This window comes from Lepidochelys olivacea, assembly GCF_965140295.1.
Source record: "Lepidochelys olivacea isolate rLepOli2 genome assembly, chromosome: 12".
In the NCBI taxonomy this organism is placed as follows: domain Eukaryota; kingdom Metazoa; phylum Chordata; order Testudines; family Cheloniidae; genus Lepidochelys; species Lepidochelys olivacea.
Window position 1 is genome coordinate 30104220 of NC_140422.1, and position 26379 is coordinate 30130598.

Sequence of the window (26379 nt, forward strand, 5' to 3'; positions counted from 1 at the left end):
ATTTAGGCAAGCAAACCACTTTACTAAGGAAAGGGAGCGCAGTGTGTTATACCCACCAGAATGACAATACGGGGCAGGATAATCTCTCCCCCCAACTCTCATTTCAGTATGATCTGAGGGGAGGAATCCTATGGGAATACTGCCCCTGCCCCTGCCCCTCTCCTAGCGCTCTCTGGGCAGGTCAGTAGGGAGGGATAGCTGACTCACACCTACCCACATCCAGCCCTACATAGCCCGCTGTCAGGCTGTCTGAGAAATGCGCAGTAAACCCATATATCCTGGGCTGAGGTCACCTACTAATGGGCAGAGAATCTCCGGACAAACAATCTCCCTGCCGCCCCCCGCCAACCCCTTCTGCCTACGTCAAACTATTGCAGCCCGGGAGCTGTCTAGGTACGCGGGTACCTGGCGCCAGATCAACTCGTCGTCATAGATTTAACTGGGATAGGCACTCACGGGGGCTACCTGCGGGGCTGGTGGTTCGTGCTGCGCAGCTACTCTGTGCATTGCGGTAGGGCTGGAAGGACCAGAGCCCCCGTTCAACCAGCTGCAGCCATTGCACATCCCAGCATCACCCACATTCAACAGGAGGCAAAGGCTGAGCGCAGCCCCCTCCGCCGCCGCAGCTTTGCAGCCCGCCGCCATGGCCAAGGAAGGCGCGGAGAAAGCGGACGAGACGGAGCAGATGATCGAGAAAGAGGGAGGCAAGGAAGCTGCCGAGGGCAGCGGCAGCCTGCGGGCAGGGGACACCAAGGAGATGCGAGCCGTGCTGCTGTCTGGCTTCGGGGGGCTCAACAAGATCAGGGTGTCCAAGAAAGTCATGCCGGAGCCTCAGGAAGGGGAGCTCAAAATCCGAGTCAAAGCCTGGTCCAGTATCGCCTCTCTCTGCCTCTCCCCCATCCCTCCCCGCCCTCCGTAGGCAGCAGCTGCACCCCCCACTCCCTATCCCCCCGCGGCAGCATCTTGTGATCGTGATGGTTGCACTTGTGTCTGGGGCGGGTGTGGGCCCGTGTCAGTTTCAGGAAGGCAGGAGAGGGGGAAGGCTCTCCTTGCAATGCATGGGGAAGGGAAAGGGGCTGGGGTCAAAGAGGAAAGAGAGGTAAATAACCACACAGCCCTCTTGCCCAGGAACAGGGTTCAATGGGCATTTCCATATGTTCTTGAAAGCCACTTTTATTCTCAATCCCTCTCCCTCCCCTTGGGTCTGACAGTCTCAGGGAGCCTCTAGGAGTAGAGCATCTTGTAACTTGACATGCATGTCTGTGTATGTTTCTGGGTAGTGATTTCTGCATTTTGAAGCACTCCTTTTTCTGCTCCTTTGAGTTCCTGTTAGAGAAGACAGGCAGCAAATGGTAATCCACCAGGGTGCTTGCTATTAAATTGGTTACCCCTCCCCCAGGCCTGTGACTTTGCAGTGTTTAGTGTAGCAGATTTTTGTGCTGACCCTTTATCTGTAAAGTTTAGCTTCAGGTGTTACTATTTTGCAGGCTGTCCTAAGTTTCCCTTTGTCAGAAATTGCAGATTGGAGCTCTCTGGGGTTGTTTGATTTGTCTCTCCCCCATTTGAAGTCAAAAGGTGGTTAATTATTTCATTAACTTCCCTCATTCACCATTTTCTCTCAACCCCACTTCTGAGCTGCTTTGGCATTTTTTCTCTCTCCCATTGCAGGTCATCTTTCCCATATCTCGCTCTAACTTCAGCAGCTTACATTTTATTTTCATTTGACAGCTCCAGAGAGCAAATCTATACTGAGAACAGTTTGTATCAAAATATATTTTCTCTAGACAAGCCAAGGATAAAGGCAAAGCCATGGGTGTTTGTGGTGCAAGCGGTTGTTGTTTCACTTCTAATGCCAAAAAAGAGAATAATATTGCTTTTAATGTTTGAGTTTCTCAGAGCTGATTGGAAGAATTAGAGATATTTGGCCAGCTACGTTTGGGGGGTTGTTTTTTTTTATCTGAGAAATGTTGGTGTGCCTCTGATTGGTTGCTATACTGCTGATCAGCATGACCTTTCCTTTTGCTACTTGCCATTATTTTCCCTCACTAGACACAATCATTGTCATTTTTTTTTTCAAACTTCTCTTTAAGCACTGGCAGCAGATCAAGACAACTCTGCACCAGCCCCAAAGTTCTTGTGAGGAATTGGTGGGTGGTTAGTGACCAGTCAGGATCTAGAAATGTTTGGTCCAAACCTTCCTGTTAAGAACAGTCTTTCAGACAATCTAAACTGGATTTTTCTGTTCTTAAGTCTCATATTTATAATTAATAGAGGCCAAAACCTAGAATATGTCTGTGCACAGAACTTCCTTTGCAGTCACAGATTTTTCAGGCCAGAAGGGACCACTATGATCTTCTAGTCTGCGAAAAATTCTTTGGCCTTTGTTATGCAGAAAACCAGATGTCATTGGGAATTAGGTCCTCTGTGCATGCAGTCAGAGGAGTAGAGCACTGTAATCACACAGTGGTAATCTGCTGCTATCTAAATGCTCTGGCATTTGTGGAAAATAAATGTGAAGGTGATGGCTGAGCTGTTTATTTTAGAAACAATCGACACTGAAAGTGACACTGGTTTATGGTAATGACTTTGTTTTATTAGTGTATCCAAAGGGTATCACTGAACCCTCTGTGTTCTGATAGGTTTGCAAAACAGACACACTGACTGTAGACCTCAGTCAGACAGACACTAGCTTTTCCATATTATAATTTTGTGAATCAGCTGGTCTGTTACTGATGAGAGTTTATTTTCCCCCTCACTTGCATCAGTGAATTATGGTCAGCTATCCAGCAACCTGAATGATTAATATAGATGCAGGAGGAGATTTTGCCTCCCTTTTCTTTTTCTTTTTTTTTTTTTTTTTTAAAGTGTCTTGCAGATTACGGGCACTATGGGAAATAAATGACAACAAGTCCATGTTGACTATATATTGAATATAGTGAAACTTGCTTGGTGGTTTATATTGATCAGAGCTGTAATGTCTTTTCACTGGCTTTTTTCAATCATTAAATATTTAAAAGTTAACATTTGTCATTTTGAATGAGGTGTGTGTCTGTGTTCCTTTTAAAATGCATAAGTGATTGACGGGACTTACTTCCATGTCGGCACATGAATTTCCTCTTCATCAAGACTGCAGACCTCTAGGTGTTACAAATAAAAGTAGTTACCTGTGTAGTGAATACTTCACTGTAAAATAATACTTATCTTTTCAATAGGCTCCAGGGGCTTTGTTACTGTTAATAAACTGTTGGAGGTGTACACCCATTGTTTTTGTATCAGTGGAACCACTCAACTAAATGACTACTTTGTAGTTACGCTTGGATCACTTATTATGCTATATATTTTTGAAGCTGTAGCACAGCTCAAGGTGGAGGAACGTGCAGATTGGTAAAAGGCCATGTAGCCTACCATAGCCAATGTCTGTTCCCAGCTGGAAGCGGGTAGAGGGAGTGAGATCAAGTGGCCAAAGCTTGTTTTGAGCAATTAGTGGGAAGGGATTAGGTCATTGACCCTTGTGTTTGTAGCTGGTAAAGAGAGAACAGGGAGTAGAAATGGTGCTGGCTGCATGGGTTTGGTTGGGAGATTGGTTGAGGAAATGATGAAAATGCCTGTTGTGGCCAGTGTAGCAAGCTCTTTCTAATATAAGATGCAGCATGCATCTAGGATGAACTTGGAAATGGCCCAACTTTATTATCATGCACATTGTGTAAAGAGTTGTCACTTTGGATGGGCTATCACCAGCAGGAGAGTGAATTTGTGTGGGGGGGTGGAGGGTGAGAAAACCTGGATTTGTGCTGGAAATGGCCCACCTGATGATCACTTTAGATAAGCTATTACCAGCAAGACAGTGGGGTGGGAGGAGGTATTTTTTCATATTCTCTGTGTATAAATAAAGTCTGCTGCAGTTTCCACGGCATGCATCCGATGAAGTGAGCTGTAGCTCACGAAAGCTCATGCTCAAATAAATTGGTTAGTCTCTAAGGTGCCACAAGTACTCCTTTTCTTTTTACTCTGAAACTTCTCTAGCATTGCCTACTCTGAGTAATACATTTCATGATGTCAATGTAAAGATAGCTGCCTCAAGCAAAAGGGATTTTATAGATGAGATTTGTGGGGAAGGGAGGGAGAATCAAACCAACCATACAGCTTTTGCTAAATACTAGTTAGAAAACACAAGAAAAGGCACAGGTACCTGTACAGTCTGTACATACTCGTTGCAGCAATCAAAACAGTTAAATTTTACCTTCCTGTTTCAGAGTACTATAAATAGGAGAAACTTGGGACCCACTGTAGAGTTGCTATTAGCTCGAAACCAGATGAATAACTTTTTTCTTTGAAGTCCTGAAATATCAATGATTTGCCTGAAAGTTTCTTTCATTTGTGATGAGTCATACGTTAGCCTCATTCAGTGACTAAGAGATGGAGCAATAGTCAGAGCCCAAGCTGAATCACAGCTTTTGCATATTCCCTATAATTATTTCTTGATTGGTAATGATGGAGCAGCTTGGCACGGCTATATTTACTTGTTTATTTTGTCTGGGTTTAACAAAATGCCTGAGTTCACACTGTTTTCAAGATCAGATAAACAGCTAGAACAAACCTACTCCAAATACAGCAGTGAGCAGAAGATGGGTAATGATCTCCTATAATTGCCTCCCTTTATTTATTTTTCATCTTGACATGGTAGCTGTTACTGCTACTCCTCATGATGCATATGCGTAGATGGGAGGCAGAGGTGACCCTTTTTGCCGCCTTGGCATTTGTGGAAGAACAGAGCTGTCTCCTAAATTAGAAGCAAGTAAAAGAAACCCCATGTTTAACAGAGTAGCACATGGTGTCAAATGTACCTTTAAAGATTAGTCTTATTCATATTTCATGTGTTTCTCTAAATAAGAGGAAAGTATGAGCTCTCCTCTTAAAAAAAGAAGTTGAGCATTCCGGAGTCATTTTAGATCAGTGGTGGGCAACCTGCGTACGCGGCCCATCAGGGTAGTCTGTTGGTGGGCCGCGAGAGAGTGTTTACATTGACCGTCCACAGGCATGGCTGCCCGCAGCTCCCAGTGGCCACGGCTCACTGTTCCCGGCCAATGGGAGCTGTGGGAAGTGGCAGCCAGTACGTTCCGGCTGCCTATGCTGCTTCCCGCAGCTCCCATTGGCCCGGAATAGCGAACCACAGCCACTGGGATCTGTGGGCATCCAAGCCTGTGGACAGTCAATGTAAATGCTGTCTCGCGGCTTGCCAGCGTAACCTGACGGGCCGGAGGTTGCCCACCACTGTTTTAGATAATGCAGGCAAAGGGAGGAGGAATATGGGTCCAGGTCCTCAAAGGTATTTAGGCTACTAATGTCAACTGATTTCAGTGTAAGTTAGGAACCTACATATCTTTGAGGATCTGGACCACAGGGCCTCTCTGTCTCCTTACTTGCACTGATATAAACCCAATGACTTCAATGGGGTTAATCCCGAGTTACACCAGAGAAAGCAAGAAAATCAGATCCATAAGATAGTACCAGCCCAACTTGGGACATAGAGGGCACTCTGCAGCATTGGCATTGTGTTTAGATAGGGTCCAGGGACTGGGCGATTCAGAGACCTGGAGTGGGCAGCCCTGCACTGGATGGGGAAGGGTAAAGAAAACAAATTATGTCTCCACCCCCAGACCTGCAGAGATTATCAGGGAAAAGTAATACAGACACAAAACTCCCCATGTTAGGGAGCCAACAAATGCCACACTCCCATATAGTAGATGAAGGTGGAACCTCAGAGTAGTTGCAGTGGCCCTGGGTTCGGAATTCAGATACATCACTGACTCAGTGGTGGGCAAACCCATGCCCAATGATGGAACAATCAAGAAGGGGGTGATTTAGCCCATGAAGTTCAGCTTATTTGACATTCTTGTTAATATCACTGCTATTTCACAGGCTGGTCCAGCAGAACCCTTGCCTGAATGCTCTATCCTTGGGGATTAGTTACCTGAGTCATTCTATGCCTTCCTCCTCAGATTCCAATTGCATCCAAACTTTTACTTAAAATGAAAACTACAGTTAGAACAGAACTGAACTATGCGCCGATCACTTTCCCACTGCATTACCTACAGTCCGCCTCAATTAACTACTGTATCTTTCTTAAGCCAAAGTCAGGAATCCTGTCCTTCCATCAGGACACCAAAACAAGCTATTCTGTAAAGCAATCACTTATTTATCAATAGTTCATCTTCAAACCATGTCCCCAGTGTGCCATTCAGGTAGTTCACTGGGGAAATTGAAATTGCCCATAATGAATTGTCCCTGCAGACTTGAAGTGTCTTCAATCTCCTGTAATATCCTCTACAATTATGCTAATATTCCTTTTACCTGAGGTTTTTAACCAAAGAGATTTCACCCTATGGTCAGCTCCTAAATGCTAAAAAAACAGTTTTCTGCATTCCCCAACCTTTGAGGATGGTTGGATCTGAACTTCGTAGCTCTAAAGCAACACCTCCGCTGACCCCCTATGCAAGACCACCTCTCCTTCCTACATATATCATAAGCAGGGATTGTCATACAAGTAGTAATATAGAACAGTATTAGTATCCCATTGTTCATAGAGGGAAAGTGATTATATATTTGTGTGATTATTCTTAGAATGCCCTTTAGCCACTGTCCAAATTACAGCAAAAGCATCCACGTCTAATAAAATGGAGGCCACTGCTTTCAAATATCAGAGGTTTGTAGAGAAAAGACTGAGGAGGCTGTTCTCTTGTGCCAGACAATGAAGCCAACCTGTCCCTTTCAAATTAGAGCAGGCATAAGGAATTTTGATGAGGGATTCCATGAGCCCTAATGTTGCACAGATAATTAATAGACTAGCAATTTACCTCTGGATTCTCACATTCAAATTTATCTTAAGCTTATTTAAAGATTAAAAATGAGTTTGCTTGTCTCATCGAGCCCTGTTCTTCTCTGAGTTACCTCATTGATGTTGATGAGGATTGTACATGTGGCCTTATGAAATGGAAATAGAAAATGGAATTTCAAATCAGGCCAGGAATGAGTCAGAGAAATGAAACTTTGCCCAGATGCCACTATTTGAACATATATTATACATGCCCTTTTTGATAAATGACAGATAAGCCAAAGTACTTCTCCTGACACAGTACCAAGAACATTCAAAAATATACATGAACAAGTCATATACAGGAGAATAAAAATGTGATGGGGGGAAAGAAGCCAGATAGTGTGTGACTGAAGTATTTAAATATCAGGGCCAAAATCAAACTTGATTGCTCAGCTATTAATTAAATTAAATTCAAAATCTGTCATTATATACCCCAATACCACAATTATTTTAGGGCTGTCAAACAATTAAAAATAATAGTTGTCATTAACTGTTCTGTTAAACAATAATAGAATACCAATTTAAATATTTTTGGATGTTCTACATTTTCAAATATATTGATTTCAGTTACAACACAGAATACAAAGTGTACGGTGCTCATTTTCTATTATTTTTTTATTACAAATGTTTGCACTATAGAAAAGATTTTTAAAAAAGACCTACAAGTCGAAGCACGAAGGGGTATATGAATGTTTAGCACATCTGGCACATAAATAGCTTGCAATGCCAGCTACAACAGTGCTGTGTGAATGCCTGTTCTCACTTTCAGGTGACATGGTAAATAAGCGGGCAGCATTATCTCCTGTAAATGTAAACAAACTTGTTTGTCTCTGCAATTGGCTGAACAAGAAGTAGGACTAAGTGGACTTGTAGGGTCTAAAGTTTTACATTGTTTTGTTTTTGAGTGCAGTTATGTAAAAAAATACAAATTCTACATTTGTAAGGTGCATTTTCATGATAAAGAAATTGCACTACAGTACTTCTATGAGGTGAATTGAAAAATATATTTCTTTTGTTTCTTTACAGTGCAAATATTTGTAATACAAAATAATATAAAGTGAGCACTGTATACTTTGTATTCTCTGTTGTAACTCAAATATTTTTGAAGATGTAGAAAAACATACCAAAATACTGATAATAAATTTAAGTCGGTATTGTATAATTTCAGTTTTAATTGTATTGTTAAACAATAAATCACAAATATTTTTAATCTAGTTAATTTGTTTTGCATTAATCACTCGAGTTAACTGTGATTGATAGCCTTAATTTTTTTTTAAACTCTACACCTTTGTGTTCCTTCCCAGTCCTGTTCTAGTAACCAGTTAATTTTAATAGATATGAACTTTTGTATTAATGCTGCTGCTGTTTCCTGGGGATAAAGACAAAAGGCAAGGAATTGGTTTGCTAGAGTTATGTAGTCAGGTTCATAATTGAAAACATGCCCATTCAAAAAATATGTCTGCCAAGTAATTCCATCAGAATGAGTAGGTGCATACGGGTTGGTGCATTGAGGTGTGATGATATGTACATAAAATCATATGTCTTTCTCAAATAGCCACAGTCATAGCCAGGTCTGTCTGTGTGCCCCCTGCCTGCTCTAATGTCACAACCCCAATTCCTCGGCTTGCTCTTACATTACAACTCCACCCCCAGTTACTTAATGGGAGAACATAAGAAAGGTTAATTAAATAACTTTTGTAAAGAACTCAAATTGTTGAAAGCTCTAGACAATGATCCCCAATGAAGTCAACATTTGTGAGAAATGTTGCCTTCCAGGTGTGTAAATTGTTTTTAAAATGGTGATCCTTGTGAGTGTCTTTCTCTTAATTAGTCCCAAAAGCTCTTTATCATTCAGAATTTTCCTACCCTATACATAACATTACAGAATATGAATTGCCTTGATAGTTTTCTGATCAGATGCAGCCTTTCCACAATCATTTTCAAGTCTTGAACCTGCAATGTGCTGTACCCCTGCTAACCATTCTCACTGTAGGCTTAGTGCAGTCACTGTGTACAAGTGTCTTTTTATCTTTCCCCTGGGTCTTCAGGGAGGACAGATGGCCCAGTGGTTTGGGTACTGGCTTAGGGGATCGTAGGACCAACATTCAGTTCCATGTTCTGCTGTGGGTTTCATATGTAACCTTGAGCAAGCTGATTAGCTTCATTAACCCTTCTGTAGAAAGGTTATAATAATGCTTCCCATGGGGGTCCAGGAGAGGAGATGGGCACAGTTGGGATAAAAAAAACTTCCCATTGAAATGTCATGAAAATGACATCCCTATGATTTTGTCAGTCAGGAGACACACATGTTAATTCTGCAACTTTGGTTTTCAAAGTCGTATTTTCCAAAAGTGGCCCATAATCTTTCTCATGCACGAATCAAAGGTGGGTTGAGAGCACTTTTAAAATTTTATCCACAATTGCCTGCAATGTTTACGTTAGGTGGAATTTCCACTGAAGTTTCCAGTGACCTAGATCTCACCATGAATTGTCTTGGTTTCATGGTGTCACTTTGTCTTTATCCTGTTTTAAGTTTATCAGGTTTGTCCATGTCTTTGTTAGTACCCAGATGAAAACCCTGATCTTGCAAACACTTACGCATGAGTGACTTTGTATGTGACCAGTCAATGGTTTTATGTGTGTGTGAGAGATGACTCATGTGCATAGCTTTGCAGAATACAGGGCCTCAGTATACATCTCTTCTGGCTGGCAGTAATTACGGGGCTGTGCTCTGAAACAATAGACTGGGGCTGTAGTATATTCTAGCTAGTTTATGAATGTAAGGAGTCTTCAAAATGTGTGCATGGTGTTTGATGGGTCTGGAATCTATACAATGGGGCACTGGGTAAACAAAATACTTTTTCTCCCCTGTTTTTTTTTTAAGGTATTTTATTTTAATAAAATGAGATGAGACACAAAGACAAGGTAAGGAGGCCTCATGATTTTCACAAAAGTGAGCATACAAGGAAAGGTCATCAATGATTCTTTTGAGCAGCCACCTACATAAGATTTCAAAGACCTAAATCAATCTTTTTGCAAAGACTGTTTAAAAATGATAAGGTGCAAGAGCATCTATAGTAGTTTATTGATGATAACATCCCATTTGATGTTTAATAAATTCTCACTAACTATTTTGTTCCTTGCTGAGATAACAGCAGATTCCTCCCTGGTGTAACACCAGTAATTTAAGTGCAGTTACACCAGGGTTGCATCTGGCCCAAAATATCTATAGCATGTAACAGTGGATTATATACAAACTCCTAACAAATATCACTTCACTGTTTGCATTTTTGAAGTCCCTAAAGAATATCTCCAATCACTGCATTGTCCTTTCTCTGAAATAAACCTCAGTTTATCAATGCATACTAGGGAACTTTTAGTGCTCATCAGCAGGATCCATATGGACAGTTAAGGTGCGGCATGTTGACGTGATATAGATTTACCCTCCAGCATGCCCCACAGTAAATGTTTAGGTAGACATGTCCCTTGGTTCACACACAGATGTACAACAGTAATGCTGAGACCTAACCAGGCCAACCCTGCACGTGCTTTATGTACCTTGAATAGCCTAACCATCCTCATTTACAGAAGTAGTCTGCTTTTCACAGAGCTACATATTTTTAATACTGAAAGATCTATGCACATTTCACAAGAATTCAAAATGTCTTGTATAGGGTCATGAGGTATCTCAGGGGGTTAGTAAAGAGAAGGATCCTTTCATTGTTAGCTTACTGATCTGACTCTGATCCAGGTGGTAGTGATCTCTGGTCTGAAATAGTAGTTATGACTCCAGTGCAACCTCTAAGCATAGGAGCTCAGTGTAATCACAGATCTAGTAGCCCTACCTCCAAGACAGCTGACTTAGAGCCAAGTTGTTCCATGAGAGAAGATGTGAATTCCCTCTGCCCACCTGCTCCACACCTGCCCACCCAGGTGCAGGAGAACAATGCAGCATTAAAAACAATGGAAGCCTTCAGCATCTTTCATTGTCCTGGCTGAGTTTCTCCCTCTCCTAGCCCCATGTTAGTGTTTTGATTTTGTTTTTTTCTTGTGTTTACAGTGGTTTAAACTTCATTGATCTGATGGTGCGGCAGGGGAATATCGACAATCCTCCCAAGACACCGCTCGTTCCTGGATTTGAGTGCTCTGGGATCATAGAAGCTCTGGGGGACAGTGTGGCAGGATTTGAGGTAACATTTCCTTTATCTCGTAGTGTGATCAAGGACCCAGCATTTGACTAGGACTGGAGAAGAAAGGATTTAAGGCCAGATTCTGCCACCCTTGCTCCCTTTGAGTAGTATCTGAAAGTTTAACTACCCAGTGAGTCAGTGATCAACAAGCCAGGGCAGGATTCTACAGTGCACTAATCTGCTGCACACTGATTGGGCTTGTGGACCCTCCTACAGTGCACCAGAAGTTCTACAGTGGGCTTTGCCGTATTCCTGTGTGAAACATAGATTTATACCCTGGGTTCCCACACACTAACTCACAGCATAGACAAGCCCTTACTCTGCAGGTAGCCCCATTGACAATGCAGGGTAAGAAACTATCCAATAACTAGGGAGTGAAGGGACAGAACTGGGCCATTAACTAGCAGCAGACACTTCCTACAAGAACAATTTTCTTGTCTAGTAAGCTAAGATAAAACCACACTTATCTGAACCTTGATTAGTGAAGAACTAATTTAATCATAATGAGATCAAATTCCCAAGAGCGACATTTAAATTCATGGAAAAAGTTCCCCAGCTTATCCAAACCCTCATGTATACATTCTGTTCAACAATGTCTCACTGGATTCTTCCTTACTGGGGAAAAATTCTATTACTTCTTGCTTTTTAGTGCATCGAGAGTCTTTTTATTTTTAATCAGTTTATCCCATTTCTAGAAATTCCTTTTAAAAAGATTTTAGGCTGCTATATTGTGCTTAAAGATCTGCCCAGATTGGCACTTCGGGGCAAGTATCCTTTTAACATGCAGAAGTCGAAATAAGTTTTAATGTATCCTCTGGTTTCCTGTTCTGAAAGCTCTATTGCAAAGCAAACTGACTTCAATGTTTGCCCAGCACCTTGAAGCTGAAAAACCTTATACGAGTGTGAACTGTTGTTAATTATCATTGTTGCATTCCAGAAGCTTGCATTTTAGTTTTCCCCTTGGTCCAGCTCGCCAAAGTTAGTTAATAACATGATCACAGGCCTTCAAGATTTTTCTGATTCTGAGCTTGGCACCGAGTGTAACGAATGCTATAAATGAGACTGCATTCTTACTGAGCTGTAATTCCTGTTATAGAAAACAATAAGACACACTGCATATCAATTCTCAGGGGTGAAATTCATTGATGTGCCTGGTGGTCTCATGTGGGACCTTCTGGGATATAATAGCGTTGTGGAGGCAGTGGGCAGAGCAATCTTCACAGTTTGGCCATTCTTTCATTACCTACCCATGTAATCATACTGCCCTGCTGCCTCCTACTCTGCCAGTGGTGACAGCCTCCATTACTCACACGTCTGTTCCTCCTACAGATAAGTTTGTGCTTCCTTCCTTACTGCCCCTTATGCATGAAAATGCCCCGCCGGAACTAATCCATAAAGCTACTACTGCCACCTCCTCCAAATTCCTCTTAAAGACTCACTTCTGCCAGGATGCTTATGATATGCTGCCAACTGGTAATGACGAGGCAGGAAGCCAGCAGACATGGCTGAGATAATTTATATTCCCTTTTTATTTATACGTTAAAAGAGTCAAAATAATTGGACTAGAAATCTGCTAATTTTACGCATAGTCCATCTGCGTAACTATATTTCCTATCACTGTTACCCTCCTCTGCCCTCCCCTGTACATTCCCGCTGTTGCTTAGTCTCAGTTGTTGGGTCTTGACTTAAATTAGATTGTAAATTCAGGGACTGTCTCTCTTATGCTGTGCTTATACAATGACTAAAATAACGGAGCCCTCGTTCTGCTTTGAGCCTCTAAGCACTGCAGTAAGACTAATAATAATTTACTCACCCTTCATGCAGGGAAGGGTGAATTTCACCCCTAGTTGTACACTGTTAAATGACAAATAACAGGGATCTCATCTGATCTCATCCCATAGCTGGCACCAGGTATTTTAAAGCATTGTATTATGTGTAAAATGTACGGCATCCCACTCTGTTTTCCATCATTTATGTTAAACACCTCTCTTAGCTGAAACCTTCTGTTTTAATTTCCCACAGTATTTTCTTGATTTACGTGAAAATCCTGCTGAACCAATGCAACATGGAGGTATGAATCTCCTGAAGTAGGGCTGCTGGGCATGTGTCAATGATTTTATCGTTCTTATCTCAGCAACATGTTTTGTCAATGTAATGAAATAGTCCCGCCCCCTTTTTTGATCCTTGTATTTTTTTCTCTTTTAAGTAGACATTGCATAAAGAGAGCTGTATTAGGCAGCATTATTGTTCTTCCACACCAGCTTTGTGAACAGTGCTCAGTCACATGACAGACCATGGTCCATTTGGTTTCTAATAGGGTCTCATTAGGAATGAGGCTAGTATTACTTAGAACTATTTTTTCCTTCAAGGAATCACAGCTTTTCAACTACCTTTTTCCTTTAAACAATGATTTCATCGTTTGAAACGTGTGCTTTCAGATGTGCAGATCTAGCATTCTTAATGGCGTTTTTAAAAAAAAAAAAAAAAGAGTTAGACTCTGTATAAAGCTGAGGAAAAATAATCCAGTGTATAGAACTAGTATGATGAGATTCTGCTTTGGATTAGATTTTTGTCTGCATTTTTTGGTCTAAACTTCTCTAATCCTTTTGAAATGGAAATCAGACAGCTATAGGATATGACTGTTTGCTTGAATACCATTATGCCTGACTGATTATACTGGGTCTCCTTTAAAAGTCATGATCAAGGGCATGATATGAACAGGGTAAATCATGCTCAATCTGGTAGAACCATCCTCTAATTAAAACAAGTCTTTGTAATTTTTAGACATATTTTACAACCTGGCATCCCTGTGTGCAGGGTCAAAAAGGCCAAAAGTTAAAGCCCAAATCTTGTACACCACTCCCCATAAGTGGACTCCATTTCTATGCAACGCCAGTGAAGTCATTGGGACTCCATGCTGTGCAGGATTAATGTGTCCAGGATTCGGCCCATGATCATTAGTCGGCAACTGAACTCAGCCTTTCATCTCTGGCATAGCCAAACTGGAATTTAATGGGTCTCTTCATTGCCTGAGGATATGACAAATCCAGGCTTCTAATGGAAACCCTCATTGATAAAGGTTTCTAAAAATGTTCTCTACGTTGAAAAAAACCCGTCATTTAGCACAGCAGTTGAAAGGCCTGTTCCTACTTCCCACTGAAATCAATAGCTAAATTCCTATTGACTTCACAGGAAACAGGATTGGGCCTTTACCGTTTAAGAAGCTCTTAATTCCGGTGGCGGTGCTCATTTGCAGAGAGCTGAAGTGACGTGCTGGTTAAATGCTATAAAATACAGTAAAAGCATCTTCAGTAACTGGCAGGAGGGACCTCGGTGCTCTACCCCTTCAGTTCTGTAACTATTTTTTTTTTGTAATCGAGTGTATACTGTAAAGTGCTAAAGTCTTGTGCCAACTAATCTTATGCAGAAGTTGTATGTTTAAAAAGTAGGCACCTTTAGAGCAGTGGAAGAGAAACAGCAGAACTGTTGCTGGTGACACATTGTTAATATGAAGGACCATTTCGAAAGGAGGAGGAATTTCAGTGAAATTGGAATGACGGTTGTGTTCGCCGACTTCATCCGACAAGATATAAACCTTTCAGAACTGTCCCCAGCACTTTAAATTTTAACTAACCTTACAGTATCCCAAGGCCAAAGAGATGAAAACATCTTGAGAGGCCAAAATGCTTTTGTACTATAAAAAGGGTTTCTCAGGCAGCTGTCTCAGCACACCAGCTGCCTAATCATCATCAAGTTTTCTTTTGTAAGCATGACAGCAAAGGAGAACTAAATGCAGAGGGGCAAAACTTTCCTCACCTTAGTCACATGAGTTGTCCTATTGGACCAATTTCTGTTCTCACTTACCCCGGTGTAGTCTTCTTGAAGTTTTCCTACACCCATGCAAGTGAGGAGAATTTGCCTTGCATTTTCAGATCTGCATATTATTATTCTTGGCTATCTATGGGGAATTGCTGTCTGAATTCTCAGAATCTGAAACTGCAATCAAAGCCACTAAATAAATGTATGAAACTGATGTGCCTGCACTTCAGCCCAATGCCCAAGAAGCACTTAATGTGGCTAATATAATCTCACTCCATCTTCAAATTTATCTTATCTCCATTTTGTATTTGATAGAAGGCATTTTTCACTAGAGTGTGTGTGTGTGTGTGTGTGTGTGTGTATATATATACACACATACATACATACATACAGATATATACACACACACAAGTGAAAAACACCTTATATATATTTTTTTCTATCATAATTGGGTCTTCAGTTGCAGGAAAAAAGAAGATTGCATTGCTCCTTTAATTCCTGTGGACAGGAGCTGATTGATTTAGAAGCTGGCATAAGAACCGAAGGACACAAGGTTGATGTTTGAAGTCCTATTTTAAAGTTATAGGGTCAAATTCTGTTCTGTCACACAGGTCTAAACCCATGGTAGCTATACTAACTTCAGAGGAGTCACTCTGGAAATACATTGATGTAGTTCAGGGCAGAATGTAGCCTCAGTAGTTAAGATCCTTGTCACATATTGATTATCTCCAGCAGGCAAAGGCAGTTTAAATATCTACTTAGAATAACATAAATACAAAGTAAATAGGTAATGCTAGCATTAAAGTAAAAGGCTAAATCACTGGTACTCGCACTTTCATATTGTGGTTTATTTCTTAAAATAGAAGGCCTCCCATTCCTATGTCCACACCTCCGCATGCAGCAAATATATTGCCTGGAAAAATAGCTTGTGAAAAATTCTCAAGATTAGGAAGGCCAGGTGAAAATAAACTCCCTTTTAGATGGGGTTGCTTAGTCATGTCCATTCACTTTATGTTGGTGCCCTTCTAGCCCTGCTCCCACATGCGGGACTTGCTTTCATTAGTAGCAAAGCTCCCCTCGCAACTTGGACACCCCACTGCTCAAATCTTTTGATGTCACTTTGTAGTTTGGTCCTCCTATGTTAGCTACCTTTCCAGTGTTAGTATTGCCTGCAAATTTAATCCTGGTTTAAATTTTTACCAAAGAAACAAACCAGCAAAGAAAGACCTGAAGCAGAGCTGTGTTTTTGTTTTTAAGTAAAAGTTTAACTGATCCAAAAAGGCTCTTGAAATCCTAAAGAGCCCAAGGCTGGGCTGCAACAATAATTGCTTCTTCCTAATCAGTGTGGCAGAAGCAGTTCTGTGGACAACCCATCATCCATAAAGGTTGGTGGGAGAACTTCTGGTCATGTCACTTATATTCTAATACAGTTATTCATGGATTCAATGGTTTATAGCATTTTGTAATCATTCTGATGTGCATGCTTACTATCCTAATAATCCCAATGTCATTCTTTCTATTACTGCAGATTGGAGACAGAGTAATGGCTTTCGTAAACTACAACGCATGGGCTGAAGTAGTATGTACCCCAGTAGAATTTGTCTACAGGATTCCTGATGACATGAGCTTTTCTGAAGCTGCTGCCTTTCCTATGAACTTTGTAACTGCCTACATGATGCTCTTTGAAGTGGCCAACCTAAGAGAAGGCATGTCTGTGCTGGTTCACTCTGCAGGAGGTGGGGTGGTAAGTTGGTGCATTTAACTCTTCTTGTCATATGAATAACTGAAATGGTCTGATGTATGTTAACACACAAAAGGGATCTGAGTCTCGAAGTTTGGATTCAGATCTAAACTTTCCAACGTGTTGTGAGGGTTTTTATGTTTTCCATCTCTATCTAATATTAAACGTATTCAAGGATTGATTAGATAGGAGCTCTAAGCCAAATAAGAGGCTATCCCAATAAACAAACAAAAAAAAATGAAGTGGGAAGGCAGAGTTAAAAGAGCAGATATTGATTAAGGGGTAGAAATTTTGCCTGTAAATCTGTGTTTAGGGAGTAGGTGATATACACAGAATGTCCTCTCTGCTTCTGCGCACAACCTGGAAAGGGGGTTCTACATCTTCCACAGCAAAGAGAAACATTGCAGGACTTTTTAAGGCCAGGCCTGAAGTCAATAATTACAAAAGACAAGCGGAGTTGGAGTGAGCAATGGCTACTGAGTGTTACAGTCTGACACCTGCAACAAAGTACACATTGCCTGAGCAAAGCACCAGCTGGATGGATTCAGGGGAACACGACACTAGCCAACCAGCAAACAAGGAGTCAGCAGGTCTGTATTACAAATCATGTAGGCTGTGATTCAGGAAAGCACCTAAGTATGTGCTTAAAATTAAGACAGACAGTAGAATTTTTGTATCTTTAAACTAAAGGGGCTTTCACTATATAGTTTATCCACTCAGGAACTGCAGTAGATCTCTGCCTGGAGTTCTCTCCTTTATCCTTCAAAATTGTCTTTATTTATTCTAAATTAATATTCCATAGTCTTCTACCATCTGGCAGCCCTCAAACACCTTATCCTTGATTTTATGTCTTTACCTCTTCTTCCATAGTCTTCTAAAAGATAGGCTGTAATTAAAGGAATACATTCATCAGCTCTTTACACAAAATATTTGTAGCCAAAGATAATCCTGCTTGCAATGAACAACCCTCTCGGAATACTCCAGTAAATGTCTGGAATTTATAATCTTATTACAGTTCAGTGCAGTATGGACTAAGGAATTATGGTCCACTTTGTTTAATATTAATCTTTAGTGTGGAATTTGGAACTGTTAAAATAACATGGGGCTCCATATTAAGTGAAACTGTGCACTTTGCTGTCACTGTAATAACTTATGACTGAACCTTTCATTTAAGGCACTAGATTGTACAGGGGGGCACAGAACCAGAGCTGCATGAAAGAAATTTCCATGTAGACATTTCTGTATAAATTAATATGCAAATTTGCATAGAATCCCAAAGTGTGGTCCCTCTGAAACAACAAATCCATTATCTCCTCCTACACCCATCAGCTACCCCAATGCAGATGTATAAATCCTTCCTGTTATATTCTATCAATTCTCCATTTCCTCCTTGCCTTCTCCATTCTCCCCTCCTTCCCCCCCATCAGTTTCTGTTCTCTCTCCCTCCTTTTCTCCATTAACTCTCCCTTGTTCCTCACACAGAGGCATCTTCTCCTATATATATGGTCTGCGTGCTGGGTTCATCCTGTGAGTATCTGCTGCTGTTAGGCAGGTGGCTGTTTCCCTGTCCTTCTCCTGACAGTTGTTCAGTGCTCTCTGGGTCTATCACTAGAGGAGCTGAGGGCAGGGGAGATGCTGACTCGCTGTTATGAGGGGAGGGAAGGAGTCTATCACCAGCTCTGCCCATTGTGATTAAATTACAGGCAAGGAGGCCAGAGGTTCAGCAGGACTTTGCAGATCTGCAATGGGCCAGTGGGAGCTCCAGGAGATACTGCACCCCCAAGGCACACAGTGATTTCCACAGCTAGCTGGCCTGCAGGGATGGGCTTTGGTTACTATATCTCCACAGGTGCTGTGTTGTGCATTCCCCCCTGTAGCCAGCCAGCTCTGTTGGTGGCAGCGCATGGAGGATTACAGCCAGAAAATAATCGACTTGCCTGACTCCCAGTCCCATATCCAGACCATGTTGTCTCTCCAGACCTTACAGGGAAAACTTCACTGTGGAGGTTAGTTGGGGGGGTTTCCACCTCACTAACTGAAGCTGAGTCTTACGGTGAATGTGCTGACAGACCCTGATTCCAGTGGGCCCAATACTAATACTCAGTGTATTGAAAACACTGAAAATGTAACAGTATCCATTGAGCAAATGATTCCCAGGAAGTTCCTCATTTAATAATACAGGAAAACCAGCATTCAAATCACTTTGAGAAAAGATATTTTCTGTGCTCTTGTATTAACAGATGCAAAGCCCATTAACGTTTGACAGCAAGTGAAAAGATTGGCCAGTTGATTTCTAAATGTCATAGAAATTCCTGAATAATTTAATGAGACAATAGACCCCTGTGGTACAAGAACTTTGCAATTGTTCCTCTCTTAGCAATGCTAGTTCATTATTCTAGTTACTTCAGGCATTTTATATAAGAAAACTTGTTGATTGTTAAGTTCTTGCCTGTTCATTTTTGGATTTCCCTCTGGGAAAAATCCTGCAGCCCTTTCATTGACTGGAGCCAGAGAAAACTCCTACTGACCTCTGTGTATATTCTGCCTGTTTGGTTTTTTTGTTGTTTTTTTTAAAAGAAATCCTTATGATATTTAGTATAGCAGCTGACCTTCTGCTAATATCTGTTCGGGGATATGCTCACTGTGATTGGGTATACTGTCTCTTTAAAGTCAGAGGGGGAAGCTTGGGGGCCACGTAACCCCCATTCCAGGAGTTCTCTGGCAGACAGGCAGATACTGGGAGACCGCAAGTGATCACAAGGTAAAAATTGTTGGGTTTTTTTTTGGAAAATCTAAGGTTACTAGTCTTTCTAGGGCCTGGAACCAGGAGCTTTGTAGCATAGAACAGGGGAGCCCTGTCTCCTCTCTCGGCCAATCAGGACACAATCTGAGAAGGAGGCTCGTATATAATCTACCTATTCCTTCATCATGGGAAGGACCCTGGTTGGAAGAGAGTTACCTGCCTTCTAGCTTCTCCACAGCTTGGAAGAAGATGGAGCTTGTTTGACTATGCCTCTAAAATTTGGAGGACTATTGAAAACCGCACCCAAGTAGGAATGCTTGAGGGGGAGAGACAGACAAATGCTGTAGGGCTTTTGTTCCAGGTTTTTTTTTGTTGGGAGAATTCAGTTTGCTGCTAGTCTGGGCAGGAGTTGGGTGTGAGGAATGTAATCATAGAATCATAGAAGATTAGGGTTGGAAGAGACCTCAGGAGGTCAGCTAGTCCAATCCCCTGCTCAAAGCAGGACCAATTGTAATGGGCCAGCTGGAAGAAGCTGGCTCAGGGTTGTTGCCTAAATGAGGAGTGAAAACTCCCTGGGAAAAATACTGTGTGTGTATGGCATGTTGTAGGATGCCCAGTCAGTCATGATCAGTAACTTTCAAAACAATGAAGAGACTCCAAGGAGAGGGCTTGCCATACTCCCTGTTTTAGGCCCCCATTCACCAAGGTACTTTGGTATGTGCCTAGCTTTTAGCACATGAGAAATCCTATTGAATTCAATGGGACTATTCATGAGTTTTAAGGTGGGTAAATACTTAAAAGCCTTGCTGAATTAGACATTACACACCTTCTTAATGCCCCAAAAATGCAACATCTTTTTATTGATCCATGGATGAATCTCCATGCTGGGGGTAAAAAAGGGAGAGTTCTCTGGAGGTTAAAAAAAAAACAGTGGCAGGATGTAATCACGATATGCAGGTCCAATTATACCACGTGGACCCTATAAGGGTAAGTCTTCTATTTCTGGTGGTCTTTGAATGAGAAGTCTCATGGTGGGGCTTCTATCACCCTAGGAATGGCTATGAGTGTTTGATTCAGCACAGAGTTGACCCCCCTCCCCTACTTGCTTGCCAGGATAGCATTGCCATATCTCTACAAAAAATGCTCATCTGGCAAACAAATGGAATAGTAACATGAACCCCAGTGGGACTTTTTGCCTCAATATAAAGCAATTAGCTAGTTACTTGAGATGAAGGTTCATTAGTGCTCAGGTGCAGCATGAGTGAGTTCTCTTGCTCTTGGGTCACACAAGAAATGAACGTTTGAAAACAATTTAATAGGGTTAAATGTTTAATTCTGGATTATGGGAGATTCAGCGTTGATTTTAAAAAACTTGTTTTTCCCACTTTCAGCACCAATGAGACCAGCCCTTGCCATGTAGGGCTTGTCAAAATGGAGACATCCAGGAAAGTTAATTCAACTGGACCAAAGTGGATTCATTAAATTTCTGTGTGGTCACTCTCCTTCACAATTAAAAGAGGGTGTTCACACAAAGGTTTAATGTAATTTAACTAATCAACTTCAAATTCATACCTTTAGTCAATTTGAATTAACTGTTGTCTCCACGTGGACAAACCCTTAGACATCTAATTGTTTGAAACGGGCTCTTGTGGGTATTTCGACATCTGAGTAACAGCAATTGTGCCTCTGCATTACTGAGTGCAAAGTTGCACCCCTTAAAATGGTGGACTTCAAAATGAAGGCTGAAAATGAAGTGCTATGAGAATAGTGCCATACGGGATACATAAAGAGAAAAGATTTTTTTTAAAAAATCAATCTAGCTATGATTTGTTTATCTTTATTTTGTTAAGGGTAATATTTTTCAAAAGCACTCAGCATTAGCCTAGCTTTGCTTATTGGTCATAATTTAAATGGGAGTGGAACTATCTCAATTTTGAGCTCTTTTGAAAAATCCCACATTAAATGATGTATTACATAGATTAGTATGGTTAGACCTCAAATTACAGCATTTCATCCTCTACATCCATAGAAAGAGCTGCACAATGTGACCATGGTGAGCTCTTAGGTAGGAAGTGCTTTCAGTAAGGCCGAGGCTTGTTCCTGCAGACTTGGTTAAAACAAGAGCTACTCCCATGAAAATCGCTCTGAGTAACTTACGAATGCTGGTGTAATTCATGCATTCCTCTGGTGGAGGTGACAGGGCTTCAACCCAAGAGTTATAGAGCCTGAGACAAAATGCAAAAGAGTCCCACCTGTTCCAGTTTACCGCCCATTCTCTCTCCTCTCTGTTATTTCCCCCTGCTCTTCACACTCTCTGTTGATTCTGTTCTCTAGGGAGACTAAGGGATCTTCTCTGCCCTTCCTCAGAGGTCAGGGAAGAGGAGCAGCAGGCATCTTCTGCTGTGGATGCCAACAGGTAGATGGGAATCCTCCTCCTATTGGACTTGATCCTCCTCCCACTGAAGACAATAACAAAACTTTCATTGACTACAATGGAGTAGGGTCAAGCCTATTGGCAGAAGGGTTCTCCTCTCCTGGCCTATTGAGAAAATAGACCTGGCACAGCTGCTGAGCATTCATGCCTTGGTCCCAGCCCTTTTCTTTGCTTTTCCCTGGGCACAGGACCCTCCCCTGCCACTCTGAAACTTACTTGAAGAGGATCCAGGGGGAAGAGACGCATGGAATAGAGCGAGCCTGGAAGAGTAGTCTGGTAGTGACCTGCATGACACTACAAGACCGCTTTATACCATATATTTATGGTATATATGCTTTAGACCATATATTTCATCAGGGCCCCCTGCTAAACCCAGGGACTAGGACAGTGTTAGTGGTGAAAGAGTCTAGTTGGCCATAATTTGGCATTCAGTAAACATACAAAACTAGTGTAACTGGCACACAAAGAGGCTATGGCGGGCAATGAGAAGGAAGCAGAAGGGTAGGGCCCTGCTTTACCCTATAGTCTTATTTTTCTGGGGTTTTATCCTCCCCTTCCATCTTCTATATGTGCGTTGCCCATGTTTTGCACGCCTGCTGAAAGCCATAAGGATGTAAATTGCACCACTTCATCACTTAACCTCTAGATACTGTTAGGCGTTAATATTGAGTGACTCTCTTGCACTAGTATTTCAGTTTCACATAAGCTAAAATTAAACTTACGCTCATGCAGAGACATTGATTGCAACCCTCTAGCTGTGATGTGACCTTCACTTTCAGGTTTAACATCAGAGGAAGTGCAAGCAGCATGAGTAGGTTCCGGACCGCGATCTCATACGTTTGAACTTGAAGGATAAAACTGGTAGGACAGCGCTTTTAGGTCATAATGACAGCACTGTTTACTGTTTGTCAGGTACTCTTCATTTTAATTGGCAGACACAGCAGCACACATTTTCCCAGCGAACCAATCTACGTGAGCGATGATGGCATTTTTTGGTTTAGCTATTGATAACTGTGCCTCTGTAGCCTTAGTACAAATCTACAAGGTTTTATTTTGGGGGAGGAGGGGAGGAGAAATATCTTATTTTTAGGTAAGTGAGAAGCAGAATGAGGAGTGTATGGCAAACGTAAGCAGTGGCATATTGTTAGCAACAGAAATGGTGCAAAATATTCATGAAGAAATGGCAATCCTCAATTAAAGTGTGGGGAAACGTGTCACCAGCCCAGGAAAGAATCAGTGCCATGCAAAAATCTGTCTGAGGTCCTTGCCTCAGTGCACAGTTTATTCAAACACACAAACTCAAGAAGTAACACAAAACAAAGCAATTCCCCTGACCGTAGCAAGCTGTAGTCCCCAGATGCCACAGAAAAAGCCTTTTCAGCCATCCCTCCCCAGAGGACAAGTCCCTTCCTTAAATCCCCTGTTGAGTCATGTGAAAGGCAGGCGGCCCTTATTATTATTTATTTGTATCCTGTCACATAGGGACTTGCATTTTTGTTCTGGAGTAAAATGGTATAGTTCCCTTGATGTCAATAGAGCAGTGCTGATTTACATGCTTTGTTTTAAATTGAACACAACTGGCCAATTTTGCAGGTGGGGGGAGGGAAACATTTTGCAAATTTCTGCTAAAAAATAGGCCTGCTTTTGGGTAAAAAGAGGCCATTATCATTCAATGATCCCTGTTTTGATCAGAAAACTTTCTTCTGGTGTAACTAAAATCAGACCTGTCCCAAATCTGTTCATGAGTTTGAACTTCTCATATTCCATTTCACTACTCAGCAATGTTTGCCTTTTCTACTGGCTTCCAGTTTCCCTGTTTTAATTGGAAAATGACACCTTCACAAAGTGCGTTATTGTGTAGGTTGATGTCTCCTTGCACCTCAGATATCTCATTCTAGATGCTGAGAGGCTATTATACAATCCTCGCCCACAGTCGTCCTATTCAGAATGTTTTAACACATGTATCCCATAACATATCCTGAATATAGGCATTGCTTCATGTCCACCTTTAAATATGAATATACCAAGGGAAAAAAATCTGATAATGAATAGTAGATTCTATCCACATTCAGTCCCAAACAGGAATCTAATACAAGGTTGAAACTGAATGATTTAAAAGAATTGAGCAGTATCTCTAGACTTGACAAAAATTAGGCTAATGGAAGGATATTTTGGTTTTTTTTATGCTGCTCATTCTGAGATATTAGATGTACTGTGCATTACCTTTTTTAGATGATTTATTGACTCAGGTTTTAAAGCTGGACTCAATTTATATCTAATCAAATAAACAAATTTCATACACAGAAATCTTGCTAAAGGTATTTTGGGTCAGAGTCACAGCTAGGGCAAGTTAGCAAGTTAGTGTAGCTATGCCAGTTTATACAAGCTGCAGATCTGGCCCATTTTGATCAAAAGGGAGGTTGTCAAGATAAAAATCTATTGTTTTGTTTGTTTGTGTTTTTTTAAAAAACCCAACTTTCCTGTGGTCCCAGTAACACCTTAAGATTGTTAAAATAAACTTACTTAAAAATATAATTTACTTTTCATCATCCATGCTTTTTCTCTAAATTGAGTGAAATTCATAAACAATGGAACTAAACTGTCAATTTCAATTTTATGTTTCTTAAATTTCACTTTTTTGGTTCTCCTGTATGACTAGCAAAACACGACAGGTTTCCCACTCTGCAGGTGAGTAGCTGAACTTTTTTTTTAAAAAAAAAAACAGGCCTTTTAACTGGACCTTAAAACATTCACACACAATATTGCCATTTCTACTGGATTTTGTAGCGACCCAACATATTGGTTCTATAAATTGACGTTCATGTAAATAAAATCCATCAAACCATCTTTGAAACTTGCTTGTATGCCAAGTACAATATTATGAGAGATTTCTTATATTTCCATAGAAGCACTTTAATCTGAGTCATTTATTTCTCTAAAGACTCTAACTGTGGTGTTTTGCATGATAAGCAGTGTAAAAATTACAGGTTTTGGAAATAAGATTAATTCTGTTTCAAGCAAATACTTCATCATAACATTGATTGTTTCAATGAAACAGCTGATCACTTTATCCAAAGGCTGCTAAGTCCTATTAAAGGTAAAATTAGTTGTCAAATGAGATTTGGATTTCCATGTTTTATTTTCTCAGTTTCAGAAAACAAGAACTTGTTTTGTGGCTATGCATCGGGATTTATTTCCAAATATTAACAATTTGGGGGTGGGAGGGGAAGAGTGGTTGGTGGCTTTGGTCTTTTGTTGTTGGGTTGGTTTTATTGTGGGGGGTATTGTAGTCGTGCATGTTTAATCACATAAGTGCTAGGCTGGTTTAGCAGCGCATAAGTGATTATTTCTGGGGAAATTCTGCCTGCTTCCCCACCCCCACAACATCCAGGAAGCAGGCAGAAGGCTAACCAGCAGTGAAGCTGCTGATGTGGTTCTGCTGTGCAAGGAGCAGGTAGGACTGGAAGCCCTCTCAGGTCTGCATCCATTACAAAGATGTTCTCTCGAGTGGAACTATCCTAGCAAGCAGGAGATATGGGCTGTGGTTGGCATATCCTCAACTGGGGGGTGACTCTGGCCAAATTGTGCTCCTTGTAGAGAATGTGCAGCAATTCGTCACCAGGCTTAGTTGCCAAGTAGCTTCACTGCTGCTCCAGTGCAGGAGAGGGGAGGACTCTGTTCTCTCCAGTTTCTGCAGAAGTCCTCCATGCACATCCCATTTCTGCAAGGAGCCCGGGACTGGACCCTCAGGTATTTGTAATTAAAATGTGTAACCTCATAAACATGAACTTTTAATCTGAACTATACTGGAAGGAAACTAAATGAGTTAAGGGATTAGAAAGGAGATTTGAGAGGTTTGCATAGCCACAGCACTGCTTTGGCATGCAACCAAATTCTACCTGTCTTTACTTAAGATTTGAGTCCACAGGTACTTGACTTCATTGGGAAAAGCATGTAGGGTCTTGTATCAGGATCTGGCCCTATATCTTGGTATGGAGGGTCGCAGATGTACGTGTGAACTACATCGCCAAAAGAAGAGAGAGGATATTAAATTAAGGTTATTTGTCCTGAGAAGGAGGAGTAGGAGGATAAGAGAAACTTACACAAGAGTCCTTCTTAGAATTGGCTCCAGACTCTTCAGCATTCTTGTTTCAGCCCACTATAAAGGTATCTTTATCCAGTTTGGACTTGGAACACCCACAAATGTCAGAGGGATGTTGTAGTCTGGGGTTTTGGTCAGGCTTGTATCTACAATGGGTGCACCATCCAATCTGCAGCAGGTTTGGCACACATCATTTCTTCTTGTGCATTTTCCTAATGGCCCGGCACTCTCTTGGAAATGTGAAACTCTGGGAATTTTTGCATCATGTATATAATGGCTTTCTACTATAATAGTTTGACCTTTTCAGTATTCAGTGTTTTTGATTCAAGGAACATTTATTATCCCCTTTCCTCCCAAGTTAAAGGGACTGTACGCAGAAAACTAAGTATATTCTAGAACAATGAGAAGGTCAGAGTTTGACTTCATTAGCATCCTTCACAAAATATCCATTTATCATCATGGTTCATACTGACCCA

The 26379-nt window shown here is 41.3% G+C and overlaps 1 protein-coding gene across 1 annotated transcript in view; it reads left to right on the forward strand.

Moving 5' to 3' along the window:
* The first annotated feature begins 322 nt into the window (after positions 1-322).
* VAT1L (vesicle amine transport 1 like) overlaps positions 323-26379 on the forward strand; it is a 90359-nt gene continuing 64302 nt past the window's right edge. Inside the window, exons 1-3 of the mRNA XM_084644506.1 lie at positions 323-867; positions 10935-11064; positions 16412-16627. Coding sequence (XP_084500632.1) covers positions 644-867; positions 10935-11064; positions 16412-16627 — 570 coding nt within the window. The 5' untranslated portion in view covers positions 323-643. The remainder of the gene's footprint in view (positions 868-10934; positions 11065-16411; positions 16628-26379) is intronic.